At 41.9% G+C, this 18,788-nt stretch overlaps 1 protein-coding gene across 1 annotated transcript in view; it reads right to left on the minus strand.

Moving 5' to 3' along the window:
• The window catches only part of LOC121946868 (cadherin-4-like), a 288,738-nt gene that overhangs the window by 20,226 nt on the left and 249,724 nt on the right, over nt 1–18,788 (minus strand). Inside the window, exons 9-11 of the mRNA XM_042491671.1 lie at nt 15,483–15,620; nt 6,493–6,678; nt 2,227–2,483 (exon numbers count right to left, since the gene is read on the minus strand). Of these exons, the coding sequence (XP_042347605.1) occupies nt 2,227–2,483; nt 6,493–6,678; nt 15,483–15,620 (581 nt within the window). The remainder of the gene's footprint in view (nt 1–2,226; nt 2,484–6,492; nt 6,679–15,482; nt 15,621–18,788) is intronic.

Below are 18,788 nucleotides of genomic sequence, written 5' to 3' on the forward strand. Positions count from 1 at the left end.
TTTGCCATCTCTCCAGGCCTGCTTCCTCACGTGGTAAGAGCAGAGGAAGGAGATTTGGTCTGTGTTTGTGTTAAGGAGACTGTGACAGACTGCAGCGTGCTTGTAAAAGGGTAACCGAAATGTAAAGTACTGCAGACGTGTGCAGGTCATGGAAAAACAAGGAGGAAACCAGAGAGGTCAAAGTGCATTCAACAGGGAGAGAAGATGAGAGAGGCAGCAGGGAGAGAGAGAGAGAGCACCCAGCTGGTGACTTTGGCGTCTTCCTAAATTATAATGTACACCCAATTTACTCTCATTTGCTGTGAAATTAGCTGGGAAATTTGTTTAGATCTTTTCCCCAGAGAAAATGGGAAGGAAGGGGCTGTTGGAGTGTAAGGGTTAGGAGGAGGTGGTATTAATGTCACAGCTGTGTTATCAACTCAATTGGTGCACTATACTGTGCCGGTTATAAATCACACCAATGCACTCACTGTAATCTATAAGGAGGGTTGTGGTCACATGAAGAATGATGCATGTGACCAAGAGTTGAAACCACAGAAATAGAATGAGACTAAAACGGACATTCCCGTACAAACCAACATACAGGATGCTAATTTAACCTGATTACTTTTTACGAGCGTTAAAATGTCTCCAGTTTCAACACTGATATCTGTTTGCTCCACCCAGATCAAACAACCTCGAAGTCCAAACAGGCCCTACCCCAGCCTTTCAACAACTATCATAAGATTTTTTTTTCATTATTTTTGAAAATGTACAGGTACATACGGTGCACATCATGATACTGTATGCATTTTTTAGAGACAACATTGGCATAAAAAAAATTATTTCAAAAAATCTTCGCTGATTCATAGTTTTCTTTGTCATATTTGTCAGAAGAAGTCAAGAAAATTTACAAAGCAAGAGCGAGGTCGACGAGGATGAAACAGGCCTACCTGATTGTAAAAACAGTGACCGACAGGAAGAGTACTTTACAGAGGAGAGGAGACAGCACATCAGATAAGAGAGATCACTGTGCACCCTGCAGCTTCAGCATCAGGTGAGGGAGAGTGCTGCTGCTTGGCTTGTGTGAAACACTCATGTGCATTTTGGTATTTCCATCCATGTAATCTATCAATAGTATGTTGATTGAGGACACAAATGCATATGCACTTGTGTTCAATGTGGGAACAACACGTCCCTGATCATATCTGGAGGTAGTTTAGCCAGTTGGTTCACAATGCATTTCAGGTGCTTTTATGTGGTCAAGCACTATAAGATTGCCATCCAATGACCTATGACACATTTTAATGCAAGGTGTGAAAGGGGTCACCATACAGCCCCTGTCGACATGTACTGTCACCATAACAACTTGACAATAATCGTCATTATCTTTTGAACTTGTCTACTGACCATGGCAAACAGTTCATTGTCCGTTCGACTCTCATTCTGCTTCTACAGCAGAAACACACATAATCTAAAGCTTTCTCTTTGCGACATCAATACAGAGCAAAGTGTACTTAATAGATTACCTGTAAATTTGAAAGGCCATAATGCAGTCACTGCTTCTGTCAAGTTGACAGCAGGACTGAGAAAAGGCCTGCTGGTCATTTAAAGGTTGGTTTACATTTAAAATCCAGAGAGGCTTAGCGCAGAGAAAGAACACTGCAGGTGGACATAATGCTGTGTCAGGCGTTTGGGCTCGAGCCAGCTGTTCCTTTTACTCTCCCCCTCCCTCCATCCTCTTCTCTCTCTCTCTTGCTGCTTGTGTGTGTGTGTGTGTGCACCTGCATGTATGTGCTCATGAAACCTACACAATGCACACACTTCTGATTACCCCAGAGGCTATTGCTCCCTATTAACCTTACCCTCCTTACTAAGAGTTCTCCGGTGGCTCATAAACTTCGCGCAGTCAGACTTTGAGAGATGGGTGATGCCAAAATACAGTCCCCTTGTTGAACTTTGACCTCTAACTACTGACATGGAACATATCCAAGAGTCTTTTTAGCCTGCTGTAAGTGCATATGGAGGGATTTCTGCTGCCAGGCTTGTACTTACAATGCAGCTAGCCAGACTTCAATCAGGCCATACTTTTCTGGGTCTAGAGACTGTCCATATGTAATAGAACTCATCTAATAAGATCTAAATGATTTTGCACCAGAAGAACTTTAAATTAATGGTGTGCTATAAAAATGTCAGAATTAGCCCAATTAGGATTCCTGTTCTGCAGTATGAGTTATTGCTCAGTACCTGATTGACTGCTGCATCTGTAGTCGGTCAGGATCAGAAGCTGAGAAGGTCGTCAGGCTGGTGCCTGGAGGGACGCCCTCCTCAAAACGGATGTGTTTCGGGTTTGTGGGGAAATACGGGGGTTCGTTGACGTCTTGGACAGATATGGTGACCCCAGCTGTGGACTGGAGCGAGGACTGGATGCCGCTGGCTAGGTGAGCCTGGTTGGACACCACCACTGTCAGCATGAAGGCACGGTTCATCTCAAAGTCTACTGGCTGCAGGAAGGAAATGAGAAAATGCGAGAGAAGGGAAAGTTAAACAGAATTCGAGCAGTTTAAACATAAAATTGTTTTTTGCTTGGTAAACAGTCAAAGATCCAGCACAGGGGATTAAATTAGGCACTGTGTGTACAGAAGCACTGGGTCACCAACACCCTTCAAAGTCATATTTTAACACTACAGTTATGCTTCTTTATTAAAAGCTCAAATATCAGTGTCACATATTTTATTGCAAGACTCTCCCAATATGAAAATTCAACATATGGATACACAGCAAGTAGACAAAATAACATGAACATATTTTGATTAAATCTGGTGCAAACCATCCGCAAAATAACACAGAAATGAATCACTACCTCTGTGACACAATATTAGCAAAAACATATATGATATTTGCCTTATTAAGGCCCTATGAAATCTCTTATTTTTTTTCCCCAGATTCTGTTTTATTTTTTACTGTAATCCCTTGTTTTCGGTTTTAATTTCTGTGAATTATTTTTTCTATTACTTAAGCACATTTGGTCATAAGAAAAAGTGTCTTATACTGTGATGTAAAATTTTTACAGTTCAATAAAATAATTAGAAATGTAATGAAATCAATACATTGCTATAACACAAATTTCATCAAACGAAGTGCTGGCCATGAACGTTAATTTTTCATTGGATGAAATATTGTAATTTTAGTTGTATCGAGTCCTCCTTTGTAATTTTATGTCTGAGGATAGTGCTGATATTCCCAACAGCCTCATCTTTTCCCTCCATCATTTTGCCTTTGCATTTCCCACATCACATGACCCGCTCACTAGCTTGCTAAACTGTTCGCCTTGGAGGCCTCTAAACACAGACAGTAGACATGTTGCCACTATCTAGCAATGGTGTTCTCATGACTTAACCACTTGCATAACGTGTAAATGGCTTCTCATACAGAAATCACAAGCTTACAAGTTCAATTTAAATGCAGCATTAAAACCAATTCATTTTAGTTCTATATGTATTCACACTGTGTTAACACCTTATTTTGAAAAGTGGATGCAGTCATATGAGTATCCTGGGATGTTTAAGTGCATTTACAAATTAGAATATGGGGGGATTCCAACTTAAACAGCAACTAGTTTGCCCACTGAAATGCAAGTGACGGCTGACTTGATGCAGAAACATCAGACGCTGCCTTTCGAACATCTGAGAAGCACAGGAGGACAGGATTTGGTCCAGCTTGGCTAACTGAGAAAAAGACTGCACTCAAGCTAGCCATTCTACTCCATCTGTGTTTTCCACATCACAGAAATTACAGGCTACTGTGCTGTCATTGTTCTGGACTGTATTTATCATGCCATTCTGTATATGTAATTTAATCTTACCCTTTTAGTGGGAAAAATGGGTGAAACTTTCTCCATCTTTGATTTACAGGTAGAGAAAGTAGAAAACGAAGCCTTTTCACATCTTGAACGATAAGTAATTATTACTTTTGTCAGTACTATCATTATCATTATTACATTTTATGAGGAAACCATGTCAAGTATTCAAGCATATTATTACACTTATTATAGTGTTAAAGCCCTTGTCAACAATCCTCTTTCTGCCTGAGGCTGGGGAACGTGTGTGGAACCTTGTTGATGATAAAGGACATGATAAGTGAACAGATGCCATGTCAAGTGGTCCCCTGATGAATTGGACCCATATTCTCTCTAAACTATTATCCAACACACACACACATACACACACCCTGAGAAGAGGCAGCAGGGCTTAGACTATTCATAGGGTGCTGTCATGGCTCTGCCTTTTCAGTGTGTGTGTGTGTGTGTGTGTGTGTGTATGTGTGCTCTACAGGGGCTTTTACCGGCTGAGCCTAAACCAGAGTGACAGTTCCGTGCTCTCCTAATGAAGACTACACGATCAGGTTCAAATGACAACAACAACAAGCGAGGAAATAAAAAAGAGAACAAATACGGTGCTTGTAGGTCCTGCTGGCATATTTCTAAATAGGCTGGTGATGATTACCGCCGCGAGGCTGGTGTCTGTGGTGTTTGATGGTGATGTTAATGACTTTGAGCACATCTGTATGTTGCATTGCCTGAGTGTTATCAGTGGAAAGTGTGACAGCTCTGATATAAAAAAAAAAAAGCATTCCTAATCAGGCGGCATTGTTGACAAGGGCACCGGTGTTTGTGTGTGTATGCACGTTGTTGTGAGTAAATGCAGGCACAAAGGTGTGTATTCGTGTGTGACCCCACTGGTGCTCTGGGAACCAATTTACAGGCAAAACACGCTCAAGGCTCTTTGATCTACGGCCAGTGGTATTCAGAGCACGGGGGGGTCTAGAGTATAGCTGTAGGCTAACTGAAAGACTCATACACACTCGGACACACACACCCTGAGGGGAGCCAGAGGGGTGAGAGGTCAATAACACGGTTTCCATCTTTTGCCCATGAGCCATGACTTCTTACATCTCTGTATCGCTTCACTCGTTCCTCTCTTTCCCTCTTGCTTAATTTGTTCTGCCGGACTCCAACTTCCATACCCTCTCGTCTTCTCACCTCTGCCCCCCCGCCACCCCCTTTGGGACCGACGCCCTTCTGTGAGTCTGCATCTCTCAATCCGCTTCGCTCTTCAAATCTGTCTTCGCCTCACTTCTCTCCTCCTCTCCACATCCCCTGTCATCTTCCATGTTTATCATAAGCTGTGATTTGCATATCTTAATGACTCATTCAAACCAAGAGGCTCTGTTTGTGTATTTTTATGCATGCTTGTTTGTCTACTGGCTCTATTACCGTGCAGCAAAATGAGAACGAGTCTCATAAACTCCCCAGAGAGCAGTGTAAATGTGTGACATGTTCTGGTTAAGACCTGAGCCCTTGTTTACAGAAGAGCCCAGGTCCCTCGTGGGAGATTGCCGAATACCTGGGTGTCAGTGTGATGTGATGTGTCTGTACCAGCCGCCGCACACGCCTTGGTAAAAATAGGAACACCAAGGTAGCACCTTCTTATGGCTTCTTGACTTTACCCATATCGAGTGTGATATGTACCATTCCGGCTCACTTTTCCCAGAGCAAGCTGAAGCCCCTCTGTTTACTTGTTGAGACAGTCTATTTCACATTTCTTCCCGGGGGGTGTCCTGTCTCTTATTTTATGATTTCCTGATAACCTCCCATGGGTCTCTAAGGAAGCTCACGGCTACCCGGCTGCCTGCTGAATTTTACATCAGGGAGTGAGAGGAATGGATTATAAAAGGCAGTCATCTAGAGATAATGAAGAGAAGCAAAATGCCAATGCTCATTGCTCAGGGTGCTGTGGGAATTACAGGGCGATGTTATTGCTATTTTTTAAACATTATTGTAGGACGTGAGATGTGATTTGCAGGAGTCAGATGCACGAGTTGGAATACCCCTGGGTCTTCAGGGTCGCGAATAAGCAAGTTATTTCCACAAAACACATGCGGCATGATAAGCACATTTATAGTGAGCCACTCATGGATGAACACAGAAATACAATTGCTAAAGGCTATTCAACAGGACACAGTTTACATGCACACACAGATGCACACCCTACTTATTTTTGTCTCCTATATTTCTTTCTAAGTGGGATAAAACCCTTCTACACAGCCTCTGTCTGACAGGTTGAACACTTACATAGCAGGTTGTTACAAGACATGCTTTTGTTGTTGCTGTCATTTACCACAGCAGCCAGAACATTATGAGTGTATAAAAACCGTTGCCTTTGTAATTGAGAAATCAATATCTAATTTGCTACAGTGGTCTCGCCAGCCATTGTGTTCAAGCCTGTGTGTGAGTATACGTAGGAGGTGTTTCTGAAGGGCGCAGCGGCCTCCAATCCCTCATTTGGACATAAGGGGGCATATGAAAGGCAAAGACCCTGGCCTGTCCCCATTTAACTCTGTGGTCTATTATTATTGCTTGTGCTTAAATCCAGAGGGGATCCAACAGTCTGCACAGAAAAAGACACGACACTGTTTCTAAACTGAGCGTGTTCTGAGAGGCTGGTGTCTTACCTTCACCACGGTGACCATGCCGTCGTTAGTGACAGGGTCAGTGCGGATAGTGAAGTGCCCAGATGGGTCCCCACTGATGATCCTGTAGATGGCGTTCCAGTTAGGCGAGTGCGGTTGGTCAGCGTCAATCACAGTCAAATTAGCCACCACAAGATCCACTCGGTTCTCTGGGACCTCACCGGAAAACTGCAGAAAGAAGAGTAAAATGTAACCTCATGATCAAATGTGCCTATACAGGGGTCAGGCAAAATAATCTGACGCCAATGTTACTGTCTGTAAGAGCTTATTTTGCACTCATTCTTTTTTTTAAAGCTACCACAGAGCCAGTGGTATCTTGTGAAACTAGACAACCCAATGCATCCATTAGTATCAACCATGTTGGGATAGCTTGTCATGGCCATTTCCAATGGCCATTTCCAATGGGTATTTTTTTGGCTTTTCTTTGCCGTTTTTGATACAAGAGGTGGGAGAGAAAGGGGGGGTAACGTGCAACAGAAGGCCAGGGGTTGGCGCCAAACCCAAGCCACTGCAAGGGACTCCGTTTATATGGGGCAGCAGCCGACATTAGCAGCCGACAGTCAACTGTTTTACGGCCCCAATAAACTCTGACAACAATATAGTGCAGTAATTAAATAACATTTTTTCTATTTTGCATAGAAAAAAAGTCATAATGTAAATGTCACGTTCAAATGTAGGAGCGGCAGTGGCCGGTACTCTACTCTGAATACTGATGTCCAAAAAGTACTTGAGCGCTCATCCCTACATTATATTGACATAGTTTTAAACTAGCCTATATACTTCAACAGCATTAATGAATCCCTTAAATTCACTTAAAGTTTTGGTTTGCAACCCCAAGATTTTTAAGATTTCCATCTGGCCACCCATATGAAAAATGTCTCGAGGACCACTGCTTGTGATCTGCTGATTTAAAATATCTTTATTGTGACTGTAGCTGAAGTCTTTTGGGATCCATTAAGCCATTTGACTGTGGCAATTTCTACAAAAAAAAAACAAAACACTGAGCCCCTGTCTCTCATTTTCATTTTTTCTTTATAGAGCCAGTCCTCCTTTCAGGTTTTCAGGTAGAGTAAGTTTAATGATCTTGCTTTTACAGCTGAGTGGTAAACACACAGTAAACACAGCTGCACACCAGCAAGTGCATGCACACAGGGGTATTGTTCCAGTTTCAGTGTTTTCTGCTTTCCCATTCTTCACGAGCAATAATATTTCATTCCTTTGAAAGTCAGAGTGACAAAGGAGGAGAGAATGGATGAACAGAAAGAAGCCAGCAGTGGGGAGGGTTAAAACAGCTATTTGAGTGTATACGAGTGGCTTTTAGTTGTCCCTGTGCTGTACAAACACATGTGCTCTGTCCTGATAAGCCTGATGAGGAGTGAGCCGCTGTCTGTCATATGTCTGTTATGGTGGGGATTGATCAAAGCTGTGCAGGCTCAGGGGATAAAGCCCACAAAGACGAACCAACAACAGCAACGACTGCACCGCGACCCTGTAAAACTCAATTTGACCGCAGCCCCGCCTACACGGACAGCCCACTGACTCTTAACCAATAACGTGGGGTCAGAAGGTGAGCATGTTGGCGTGTCTTCAACTCATCTGGAGGCAACAGGCATGTGGCATCTTATAGTCACCGTGTCACCATGGGTAACAGGCGTGGAAGAGCCACTGAGCCGCTTATGTGAGTGTAGGATATCAAAGAGCAAAGCCCCAGACCAAACACTCCAACAGACCATAATACCCTGCCTGGCAACCCTCGCATCACCCAGCAAACAGCCGACAGCAGCGGGCAGATTAGGGGGCTGCGTCAGGAGAGCTGTTCAGAGACTCAATGACATTCTTAAGACAACAGACAAGTCCGGGTGGTCCTGATGCACTGCCTGCATTGGATAAGTAGGCAGGCTGTCGTATGTTTGAGTCAGTGTGTGTGTGTGTGTGTGTGAGTGTGTGGGTGTGTGCATGTGTGTGTGTGTGTGTGTGTGCTTGAGCAGTTTATTACTGTGGATCGGTTCAGGGACTCCCCGATGCCAATTCAATAAAATAAAACTTCAGAGATGGCTCTTGAGCTCCTAAGGGCCCTTGAGCATCTTCTTCCTCGGCACACAGTAACGAGTGAGGGCAAGAGTTAACCAGATATGATGGAAGACTTTGAAGGGTCCACCACAGCTCTTAATGCCAATACCCCAGTTTAAGATTTCTTCTCTCATTATCTCTTTATAGGGTGGGGGAGTGGGTGGGGTTACTTGAGGCATCCAGAGCTCCAGTAATAAAAGACTTATTTATTTTTCCCATAGGAAATCTTACATGGCAGGGAAGTTTTTTCTTTAATTCCCTACACATAAAACTGTATTATCAGTATAGTCACTTAGCAAATTAATTTTAGTTCACTGTAAAAATGGTAAAACTCACAAGACTATTTTGGAGGTACAGGAAGTCAAGTGTCGGTCCCATAAAACTTACTTTCCATTACTGAAATTAAATAATCTGTGATTTTAAATTGCGATTGTGAAGTGTTCACGATGCCAAACTTTAGAAGCTGTAGTATTTATTGCCTTTCAAATGGGACATAATTAAAATACACTTTGGAGGGTGGATTTCATCCATTTTCATGCTCTTATAATTTGAATAAAATTTGGGATCAATAGGCATTAATTTAAAGCACAAAAGTGAATCTCAAGTGCATTTTACAATATTGCGCCTGGGAGAGACAGGTGAGAGCTCTGGAGGCCTGTGAACTACACAGACGTCACGAGGGTAGTTGGAGGCAAGACATTCAAAGAGGAACAGACTAAAAACTTCTGGCACACGCCAGTGCCGACTGTTCATGTATATATACATTCACCTGAAGGACAAAAACAAACGCGAGCTGACCGAAAAGATGATGGAACAGCACCCATGTTCATTTCCAGTGCAACATAAAAGAAAAGGCACTTAATTATAGGGCTTGCTAATTATCTGACTTAGAGGTATCATGAGCAACGTAACATTAGCAAGGTTAGCATAGTCCTGACACACTTATATTTATATTATATTACCTCATACTGCTCCTTTTAGCATGTTTTTTTTTTGTTGTATCAGGCAAAAGACAAGGAGAATAGATAAATGACAGCAGAGGGGGCATGGAGGTGAATGAGAGAGGCAACAGCCTACATTCACAAGAGGGCAGGTGAGGTGACTTAGAGGAGGCGAGTAAGAACAGACACCTTAAAAACAGGCAGAATACATTTAATGAAGTACTTATATATCTATAAGACTTAAAGGTCCATTGTATAGGATTTTGGGGCATCTGTTGTGGAAATGGTATATAATATTCGTAACAACGTTTTCAACTTGGTTTATGATCACCTCAAAGCATCCTTGTGTTTTTGTTACCTTAAAAAGAGCCTTTATATCTACATAACAAGCAAGTCCTCTTCCACAGAGTCTGCCATGTTGTTCTACAGTAGCCCAAAAGTGACAAACCATTTGTGTTTTCAGCTTGGCCACCATAGTTCTCCTGCAAGCAAACTGCAACCTCACTGCTAAATCCCACACAGTTGTCTAAAAAATGCTTTCAAGTGGTCAATTGCACTCATTAGTTTCTAAAAATTTCTCTCCACAGACCCCCCTGACGGGTGGCAGATGGTGCATATTGGAACATATCAAAATAAAGTAAAGACAGGAGATGTGAACATTTTTGATTTACTTGATTAATTTGCACATAAATGTGTAAAAAAGACAAAAGGGAAATTAAAAAGTTAAAGCACTGTTCAGGAGAGGTTAGAGGCCAAAAATGGCTTATGGACCTACCTCCCCTATTAAATACCTATAACCCATTCATAAAAAAGAATACAACATTATTTCTCCGCTGACGTCCTCATTTTGTATATGAGAGCTAGCTTTCCAATAAGAATTTAAAATGAAAAACATATTTTTTTCAAAAACCAGCAGGTCCTCTCAAATCTCCATTATATTCCTTTCAACCGAATGATTGTTCCATTTCTTTAAGACTCCCGCTTTTATCTTTATGACGGTAAGCTTTGACGTGTGGTGGCGTTGTAGTCAATAATGGATTGTGAACATTTGTGATTTTGAACAGAGAGCATTTCAGTCTCTCTTGGAGAAACCTTGGGGTTGTTCTCCTTCTTTCACTCTCTCAATGATTGATTAGCTGAATACTGCGCTGTATTTTACTGTGCGCTGTGGTGGGGTTTGTTTGAACAGTGAATTGTTGCATGACCATGGTGTCTTACTGCAGAGATTTTTTTTGGTCAGGCAGTTTTTCTTTCTATGATACTGTATCTCGTCTCCAACTGCTGGACTACAGAGAAGGAGGGGCGAGCTCTTTGACTGTGATTGGCACAGAGTGCAGTTGGCTTTCTCACAGCACTTGACAAAACACCTCTTGCCAACACCCTCACCCTTCTGTCACTATTTTGGCAGCGGGCAAAGACTAAAGGAGGCAAGTGGATGCGAGAGGAGAGAGAGGAGAAGTGACAGGGAACTTAATCATAGGAACTTTGTGAGGATGGTAAAAGACAGAAGTGCTGCAGCAAATCCCACTCACTGTAAAATCTGACAAGACGATTTTAACTTAAAAAACAATCTGGGAAACTGATTGCTTTGAAAAATGTCAGTAAATATCAGTTAGTCTGACGTTATGTTTACTTTATATCTAATTGATTAGCTACCTTAAAATTAAGTTGTATTTACTTAATTTTGTTAAATTGTTGCTGCTTAAAAAAGACAAGTTAAATGAACTGTTAGCAACTTCAGTAAACCAAGTTTAATCATATTTGTATATTTTTTAAACATATTAACAAAACAGATCTCCTGACTTAATCAAAATCCTCTTCATCATGATCAATTTAATTTTGTGAAGATGTTCCAACTTAAAAATGACAAGTGTAATGTGTTGTCAACATTTAGGTATAAACTACACATAACTTAAGATTTATAGTTTTATTTACTTATTTACTTTTCAAGGCAATCAGTTTCCTAACTTTTTTGTAAGTGAGATCAACTTGTCAGAATTTACAGCGCACAGAGACACCCCTGATTGCATGATTGTAGATCTCTCTGCTCATACAAAACACCCGATACCACGTGAGATCGGTGGTTGCTGTTGCAGGGCTGCATGGCATAAAATAAACAAGAATGGATGAAAAACTTTTTTTTCACTATCATCTATCTGCATCAAAGAAATAATGCAGAGCATGTATGCAGCCCTGAATAAGCACCCAAAGCTTTCCCATCCGTGCACCACCCTTTGCCGCCTTGAAAAATAGGGCAGCCTCTGATAGGCGTGATGAAATATTAATCATCAACATTAAAGACAAATTCCCCAAACTTTATATTTCTGGGACACATTGAAAGATCTATGGGGTTTATTGCAAACACTAAATATTTGCATAATGGCCTGCATTCTCAACAAAATGGCTTTTATGTTATCCCGCCACTAAAATGGGTGATTTATGAAGGGAGAGGGGAAGAGTGCTCTGCTCATCGGGGCTCCAAAACCTCCACTAAAGTTTATCATCAATATCCATGATGGTATTAACTTCCCTCTGTGGCGATGATGGAAATGCACTTAAACACGGCAGAATATAGTAAGAGAATATCAATCTATTACTGGCCACTATCATCAATACGCCACCATCAGTGGAGAATCTTAAATCTGAGCGGGATGCCGAGTCAGGAAAGCTCTTTGATTTACAACAGGGCATGACTTTGCTTTATCACTGCTGCTTTAGAAAATAGCTCCTGTGACCAAATAATCCCTCATTCTTTCTCCTCTCCCCATCATTCTCTCATCACTTTTCTCTCTTCATTTTTCATCTTTGAGTCTACACGGTGGTCCGCTCATGCACGCCTCCTCCCTTTTTGTTCTCCTTTTGCTCACCATCTCCTTTGTGTGTATCTTTTTGTCTTCCTCTGCCCTCTCTCTGTACGTTTCCTGCTGCGAGTGATGTAGCAGCTCTCTGATGAGCTCTGTGGCTGACACATGCTTACCGCCAGTGCTAACTCATCATCATAAGGGTTTTAATAGCCCCCAGGGCAAATGCTAATGCTAGCTCCTCTGCTACCACCTCAAAGAGAGCCGAGCTTACTGTAGTGCTGATACCGCCTCAGCCGCTCCCCCTGTAGTTGCAAAGCTAAGCACCTTATCTACCCAACAGGCCTGTGCTCTCATCGCTACTGATAGCAAATCACACATGCTGAATCACCTGAAGCCTAACTGACACCTAGAAAGATTTTCCATCATAACATAAAACAAGAATGCAGGCTCCACTTTTGACCATCTTTACCTTGCAAAACAAATGCATGTCTCTAAAATAAAAAAATGGACTCTTGAGGTTTCATTAAAAACCATACAAATAATAATAGCTCAGAACTTTTTCCACCACTACAGCTGCTGATGAGACATACGGCTGCCACCTCAGCTGTTTCACTGGCACATCTAAACACACGCAGCAGTGAGAGAAACGACCACAGTTAAGATTAAGTCAATGGAGTAAACTTTTTCAAAAAACACCAAATCTTGCACTTTGCTTAATAATTTGGTGACAATGTTTCTGAATTGCGCCATGTTGATACATTACGTACGGTACATTATTTTGGACTTTTAATTTTTACCACACTCACAATACGACCTTCTGTAGTGTAATCATCATTTTAAATATCACTATCACGACAGTCATTAACAATTTGCTGGCTCTAGTTTTCTTGCTGATGAAAGTCAATAATATGGATTAGTTTTTTCCTTGTGTGTTTGTGTGTGTGTGTGTGTGGGCATGTGTATGCGCCTGTGCATCCTCTACAAGGAAATGAGAAAGTACCCTTTGCACTTCACAACCCTCCCTCACTGTCCTTGTGTAAATCTTCCTTTGTAACATCACAGGACAGTGTTGTAGTCATTTCCTTTCTTCTTTTCTCATTCAACCCCTCCCTCCATTTTCATTCCCCTTTTCATCTCCTCCTCCTCCTTCCTTCCCATCCTTAATGTCTGTCACTAGCTGAGTTTACATGGGCCATAATATTCCACTAAAAATCACAATAATAGCTCAATCTGAATCAAAATGCCACTGAAATAAGAAGAAACCGTTTCAATCGGGTTGAGAGTGCCAGTGCAAACCTTTGATAATCCATGTATTCATTGGGCCCATCTTTGCCCAATGTGGGAGTAATATAACATCGTGTGCTGACTAAAAGAGATGTGAGTGAGGGTCAGCCAATAAACCACTCTGATTACACTGATTTTTATGGGAACGTTCTGTCTGTGAGCAATGCCGTTTCCAGCTGATCAATTGTCGGCCGCCTCATTTCTATTTTATTCTTGTCATGTTGAAAGCGCCACAACCGACCAGGAAGCGCTGATTGTTTCAAAAGAGGAGTTATTTGCATGATTAATTCTCGTCTTATTATAAAAACAATCAGGTGGCTGGAGGGAGATCACCAGGGAGCTGAACCTTTCTGAAAAGCATTGTTATGGAGGATTCTCAGCAGAGCTCGCTAGCCAGCTAGCTCCTTTAACAAAGTGACGATGGTGGTATGATAAAGTATGGTGGCAACAGTGATATCCATAACTGAAATAGTATTGATGTGAATATGAACAATAAGGAATTAGGAAGTCGCTCATCTGTTTGGTGGTTATGTCTCTGAGACCACAGCTGATAGGTGTGTGGTTTCTTCACATGATGAAACAGTGATTCATATTTTACTGATTCAGCATGGACAGATAGCGTCCGATGTGACGTGATTCAGCTTAATAATTACTGATACACTTCCTGTCTTCCGGTCTCCTGTGTGGGTGTGGTCGTCTCTCCCCCTTATACTCCCACTGCTGGTTGAACTGTTGTAAACGTTGTGTGGATGGATGAAATATGATTCAAAACAATGCAAAAGTATATGTGGGAGCATGTTGCAAAAACAGAGACATGTCTTGTACAAAGTTAATTTTCTCCTGATTTGACTGTCTGAAAAAAAAAGCCATTTCAGTGTCAGAATGTTTAGAAGGGTTGGGGCTTGTGACAAATGGGTCTAATATTTACTTCAGTGACTATGGGATTAAGGGAACAGTCATAATCTGTACTCTCATTCACTTTTCCCATTGGAATGAACAGACTCAGGACCGCCGCTGGTCTCCTAAAGGGGCGGGGAAGTGGCAAAAGCTACATGATACAGATACAGGAAATGAATCTACAGTGAGCTGTCTTGGTTTATCCAATGTCTCTGGTATTAGGTGACGTTCAGGGTGCATGCACAACAGCTGTTTTACGTGTCTCCCTCTGCTGATTTTGACAGAGAATTGTTCATACATTAAAAAAATAATTACTGCTCTGTTAGTGCTCTGTTATTCACTGATTTTTTAAAAAAGTAGCCTTACGTCACGTTGTTATATGCTGAACTGTGGAGTCACAGGTAGCAGTGGGCTGCATATGAGACATTTAGGGGACATCAGTAAATTGTAATGTCCACCAACAGTCTGCATGTCAGGTTTCAGAGGACATCTGTAAATTGTAACTAAAGGAAAAAACCTTGCTTACACTTAATATTAAATTGTATTAACAGATGGAATCACTTTTGTTCCTTCTATATTTTAAGAATTGAATGACTTGAATATTTTCAACAAGGTTGGAAAAAAAACTTGCTCTTCTTCTTGTGTTATATTCCCTGCAGATTAGACACTTGCTGTTGGCAGAACCACTTTGCACGAGTCAAAAAAGTTATATGCTGATTAAATGCTTTAGGGCAAGTAAAAACACATTTTATCAGATCACTTTATTTAGCATCCAAGTAAACTTGGACTCTCTGATCAAAATGATTTCGATCAGATTGAAGAAATATTGTCCATGTAACAGTGATGATCTTTAGCCTTTTTTGTTTTCTTTTTATCCAATGTACTAATCATTTCCGCCCCCCTTCTCTGAAACCAAACCGTGTCCTCCTCTGAATTGTTACCCTCTCCCCACACTCCCTTATTTGTAGCAACTCACAGTTCTGGAGGTCAGCATGGGCGGGTTGTCGTTGATGTCCGTGACAGTGATGATGGCAGTGGCTGTGTTGGAAAGGCCAAAGTTCAGGTTGCCCTCCATGTCCGTGGCCTGCACGATGATGGTATACTGGGACACTTTCTGTAAAAAGAAAAACAAAGTGTGTGGTTATTCATCTGCAAGAAGCTTTCTTTTCCTCCAGTCTACAGCAACAACAACGGAGTGTGACTCCCAGAGGAGAAAAAAATCTTGTGTTCTGTTCTATAGTAGCTGTCCATGCTCTCATCTGAAACACAGAATCACAAGGGTGAAGTCTTTCATTCGACTGAGTTGAAACCTTTTCAGCGGAACGTATTCAGACTTCACACCATCTGACGGCTGCACTCTGAAGCCTCCCCATGGGTACGTCATCAAAGACGTTACTTATTCAATGCCACAGATGGACAGATGTGAAGACAATGATCCAACTGACAGAGATTAATAGACTATCTACAGAGCAATAATACCACAGAATGATAAATGCCATTTCATCTTTTGAAATGGCACAGTGTCACTTCACTGGAAGCTGAAATATGGCTCTCTTATTTGTGTTTTTGTACTTGGGTGCACTCCCTCTCTCTGCCAGCATCCTCTGTCTCTTCTTCTGTCCCACGGTGCAGTTAATGGGCTGCAGGAAGGATGGAGCCCGGGAGCCGACTGTCTGGGTAATGTGTCTCGTCACTGAGATTCCCAATTACATTCCCAGTGTCTCTCTCACCTGCTAATTACCGAGTAAATATCCCAATTAGGCCAGGACGGCACATCAGAAGGATTAGACAGCTCCTCTCAGTTCCTCTCATCTTGATGCTAGACGATATGCTGAACTCCAACCCTGTGCACACACTCTCATTAACACCCATACCCACACACAAACACACACACACACCTCTCTTTCTCCATATATTGTTTAGAGGCAGTGCTTGCCTGACTGTCCCATCAGCCAGTGTACAGCATGTACACAACACTCTCACTAATTAGACAAGGGAGTAATTATGTAGAGCTCCTCTGAACCTCTCAGCATTGCAACAACACCGCAGCATACCCAGCTTCCTCTGGAGGACTGAGGTCTGTTACTGTCAACAAGCTCTTAAAATTCCACTGCAGACCAGTGGAAACCTTTAGAAGAGAATCAGTGTGGGAGTTTCTAAAGGAGAGGAAGAAAACATTTCAAAAGTGAAGAACAGAGAAGAGGATAAGAGACAGCAGGGGATGCAGCCAAGGCGCAAGGGAGGAGGACTACCAAAAATAGATGCCTGTGTGTGTGTGTGTTTTCCTTATTTTTTACTAGCACCAAACACCTCTAACACCCCAGCCCAAGAAGGGAAGGGAAATGCAGAAACTTTCAAAGTTTCAAAGGGCCAAAGTGCTGACTAAAAGTGGACCAGGGAGGCACCACTGTGTGCTGTGTAGCATCTTTCTGTGAAGTTTATATACAATAAATAAGCTCCATTTTTTCTTCCTGCAGGTTTGAGACATCTTGTCTCCTGTATAAGAAGAAAAAAATGTTGCAGGACACGTGTATGCTGCAGGCACAGCTAGTGCGATCCCATGAATGTATTTGTACTGTTGAGAAATGCATAGGTTTTGGTGTTATGTGTTTATGTCTGTGCACATATTGTGTGTGTGTGTGTGTGTGTGTGTGTGTGAGGGCGATATTGTATGTCTGTCATGCTAAGGGCCAATTCTGGTTCAAGACCTTGAGACATTTTGGCTGGTCCTCATCTTCAAAAGGCTGTTTGATTGTTCTGACTTGGTTTTAAGGTTAAAGTTAAGAGTCAGGTTTAGGTTAAAATTAGGCATGTCACAGAACCAAGATATTTAGTGGTCCATACCAATACCACTGAAATTCCTTGATTCTCGAAACCCAATTCAAGGTGTAAATAGAGAGGCAAAATCCCTCCCCTTCCAATGTCCCCCATGAGACCTTATTTCTGGAAAAAAAATGCATGGTAGTAAACATCAATAGAGAAATACCTTGTTGATCCTGTTTAAACTGTGACATGAATTTCACATATTTTTGTTTGTTAATTTAAAACATAACTTTGAAAGTCAAGAAAATTGGAGTTTGTAACAGTATTGTTTAGTTTTGTGTATAACCAGTCAGTGAACTACATCTCTTGTCTCACACAATATGTGCCACCTACAGCAGCTAGCTAGCTAAGCTTTGTTCCACACACAAATGTGTCACATAATGAAGTCACCTACGTGACTTGTGTAATCTGCCTGATAAAGTATTTTAGTCGTACTTCAACAGTTTTACAGCAAACCACAGCTCTCTTGGCTTTCAAATCAATCTTCTTTCAGATAAAACAATAATTTCTCTCTCACTACTGACTACTGTATGTATTTTTTCCAAAATAAGGTACCATTTTAGTCCACTGAAATGGAAGGGACTTCACCTTTCTATTGGATCTATATCTGGCTGGCGAAAGTGAGACAGCAGCACTTGCCCCACCCACACTACCACTTCTGAGGTGCCCTTCAGCAAGGCACTTCATGCAAATCTACTCCACTGGAGCTGCTGAGGTTGTAATTGGCATCTTGCAGGTGTGAAATGCATAAAGCAGAAACTGCAAGCAGGTTGTTCCCCAAAAAAGAAGAGCTCTCAGTAATACTACCCTGAGTAGATAGAGATGAAAAAAGTTAAGGGCTTGGAATGAATTCTGCTGTATGGGTCTTCACAAGTTTAGCAATACAAACATGTTTTTGTGCGTATCATGGGGGTTGGAGTTTAATCCTACATTAGGGGTGACTGGCTGGATTAGCAGTACACAGAAAAAAACAGAGTAAAAATAAGCAGCAGTTCAGCGGAGACATTTTTTCTCCATGTTCCGCTCGTACCTCTCTCTCCCTCCCTCTGGCACCGTCACGTCTCATCCTGCTTCTCTGTCTCCATCGCCCTATTTCATTGCCAAATTCACACTCACTTCCTCCCAACTCATTGTAATACCCCGTCTGCCCAGCTCTGTTTTTGTTCTATTGCTCCCTTCAGTTTTCCTTTTTTTCCCCTCAATTGCCTGTGTTTTATCGAGTGTAGATGTGATTATATGGGCTTTTGTGTTTGTCTGACAGGTGTCAAGGGCATTCTATCTCAGATATTTCCACTTTATCTTTACCACACAAACACACAGGCAAACCTACACACAAACACACACACACACACACACACACACACACACACACACACACACACACACACACACAGCCCACTGCAGCGTGATGTGTTGTTAATAGGTCTGTCACTGGTGACAGTTTAGTAGGATGATCCGT

This window comes from Plectropomus leopardus, chromosome 8 (genome assembly GCF_008729295.1).
Source record: "Plectropomus leopardus isolate mb chromosome 8, YSFRI_Pleo_2.0, whole genome shotgun sequence".
In the NCBI taxonomy this organism is placed as follows: Eukaryota; Metazoa; Chordata; class Actinopteri; order Perciformes; family Serranidae; genus Plectropomus; species Plectropomus leopardus.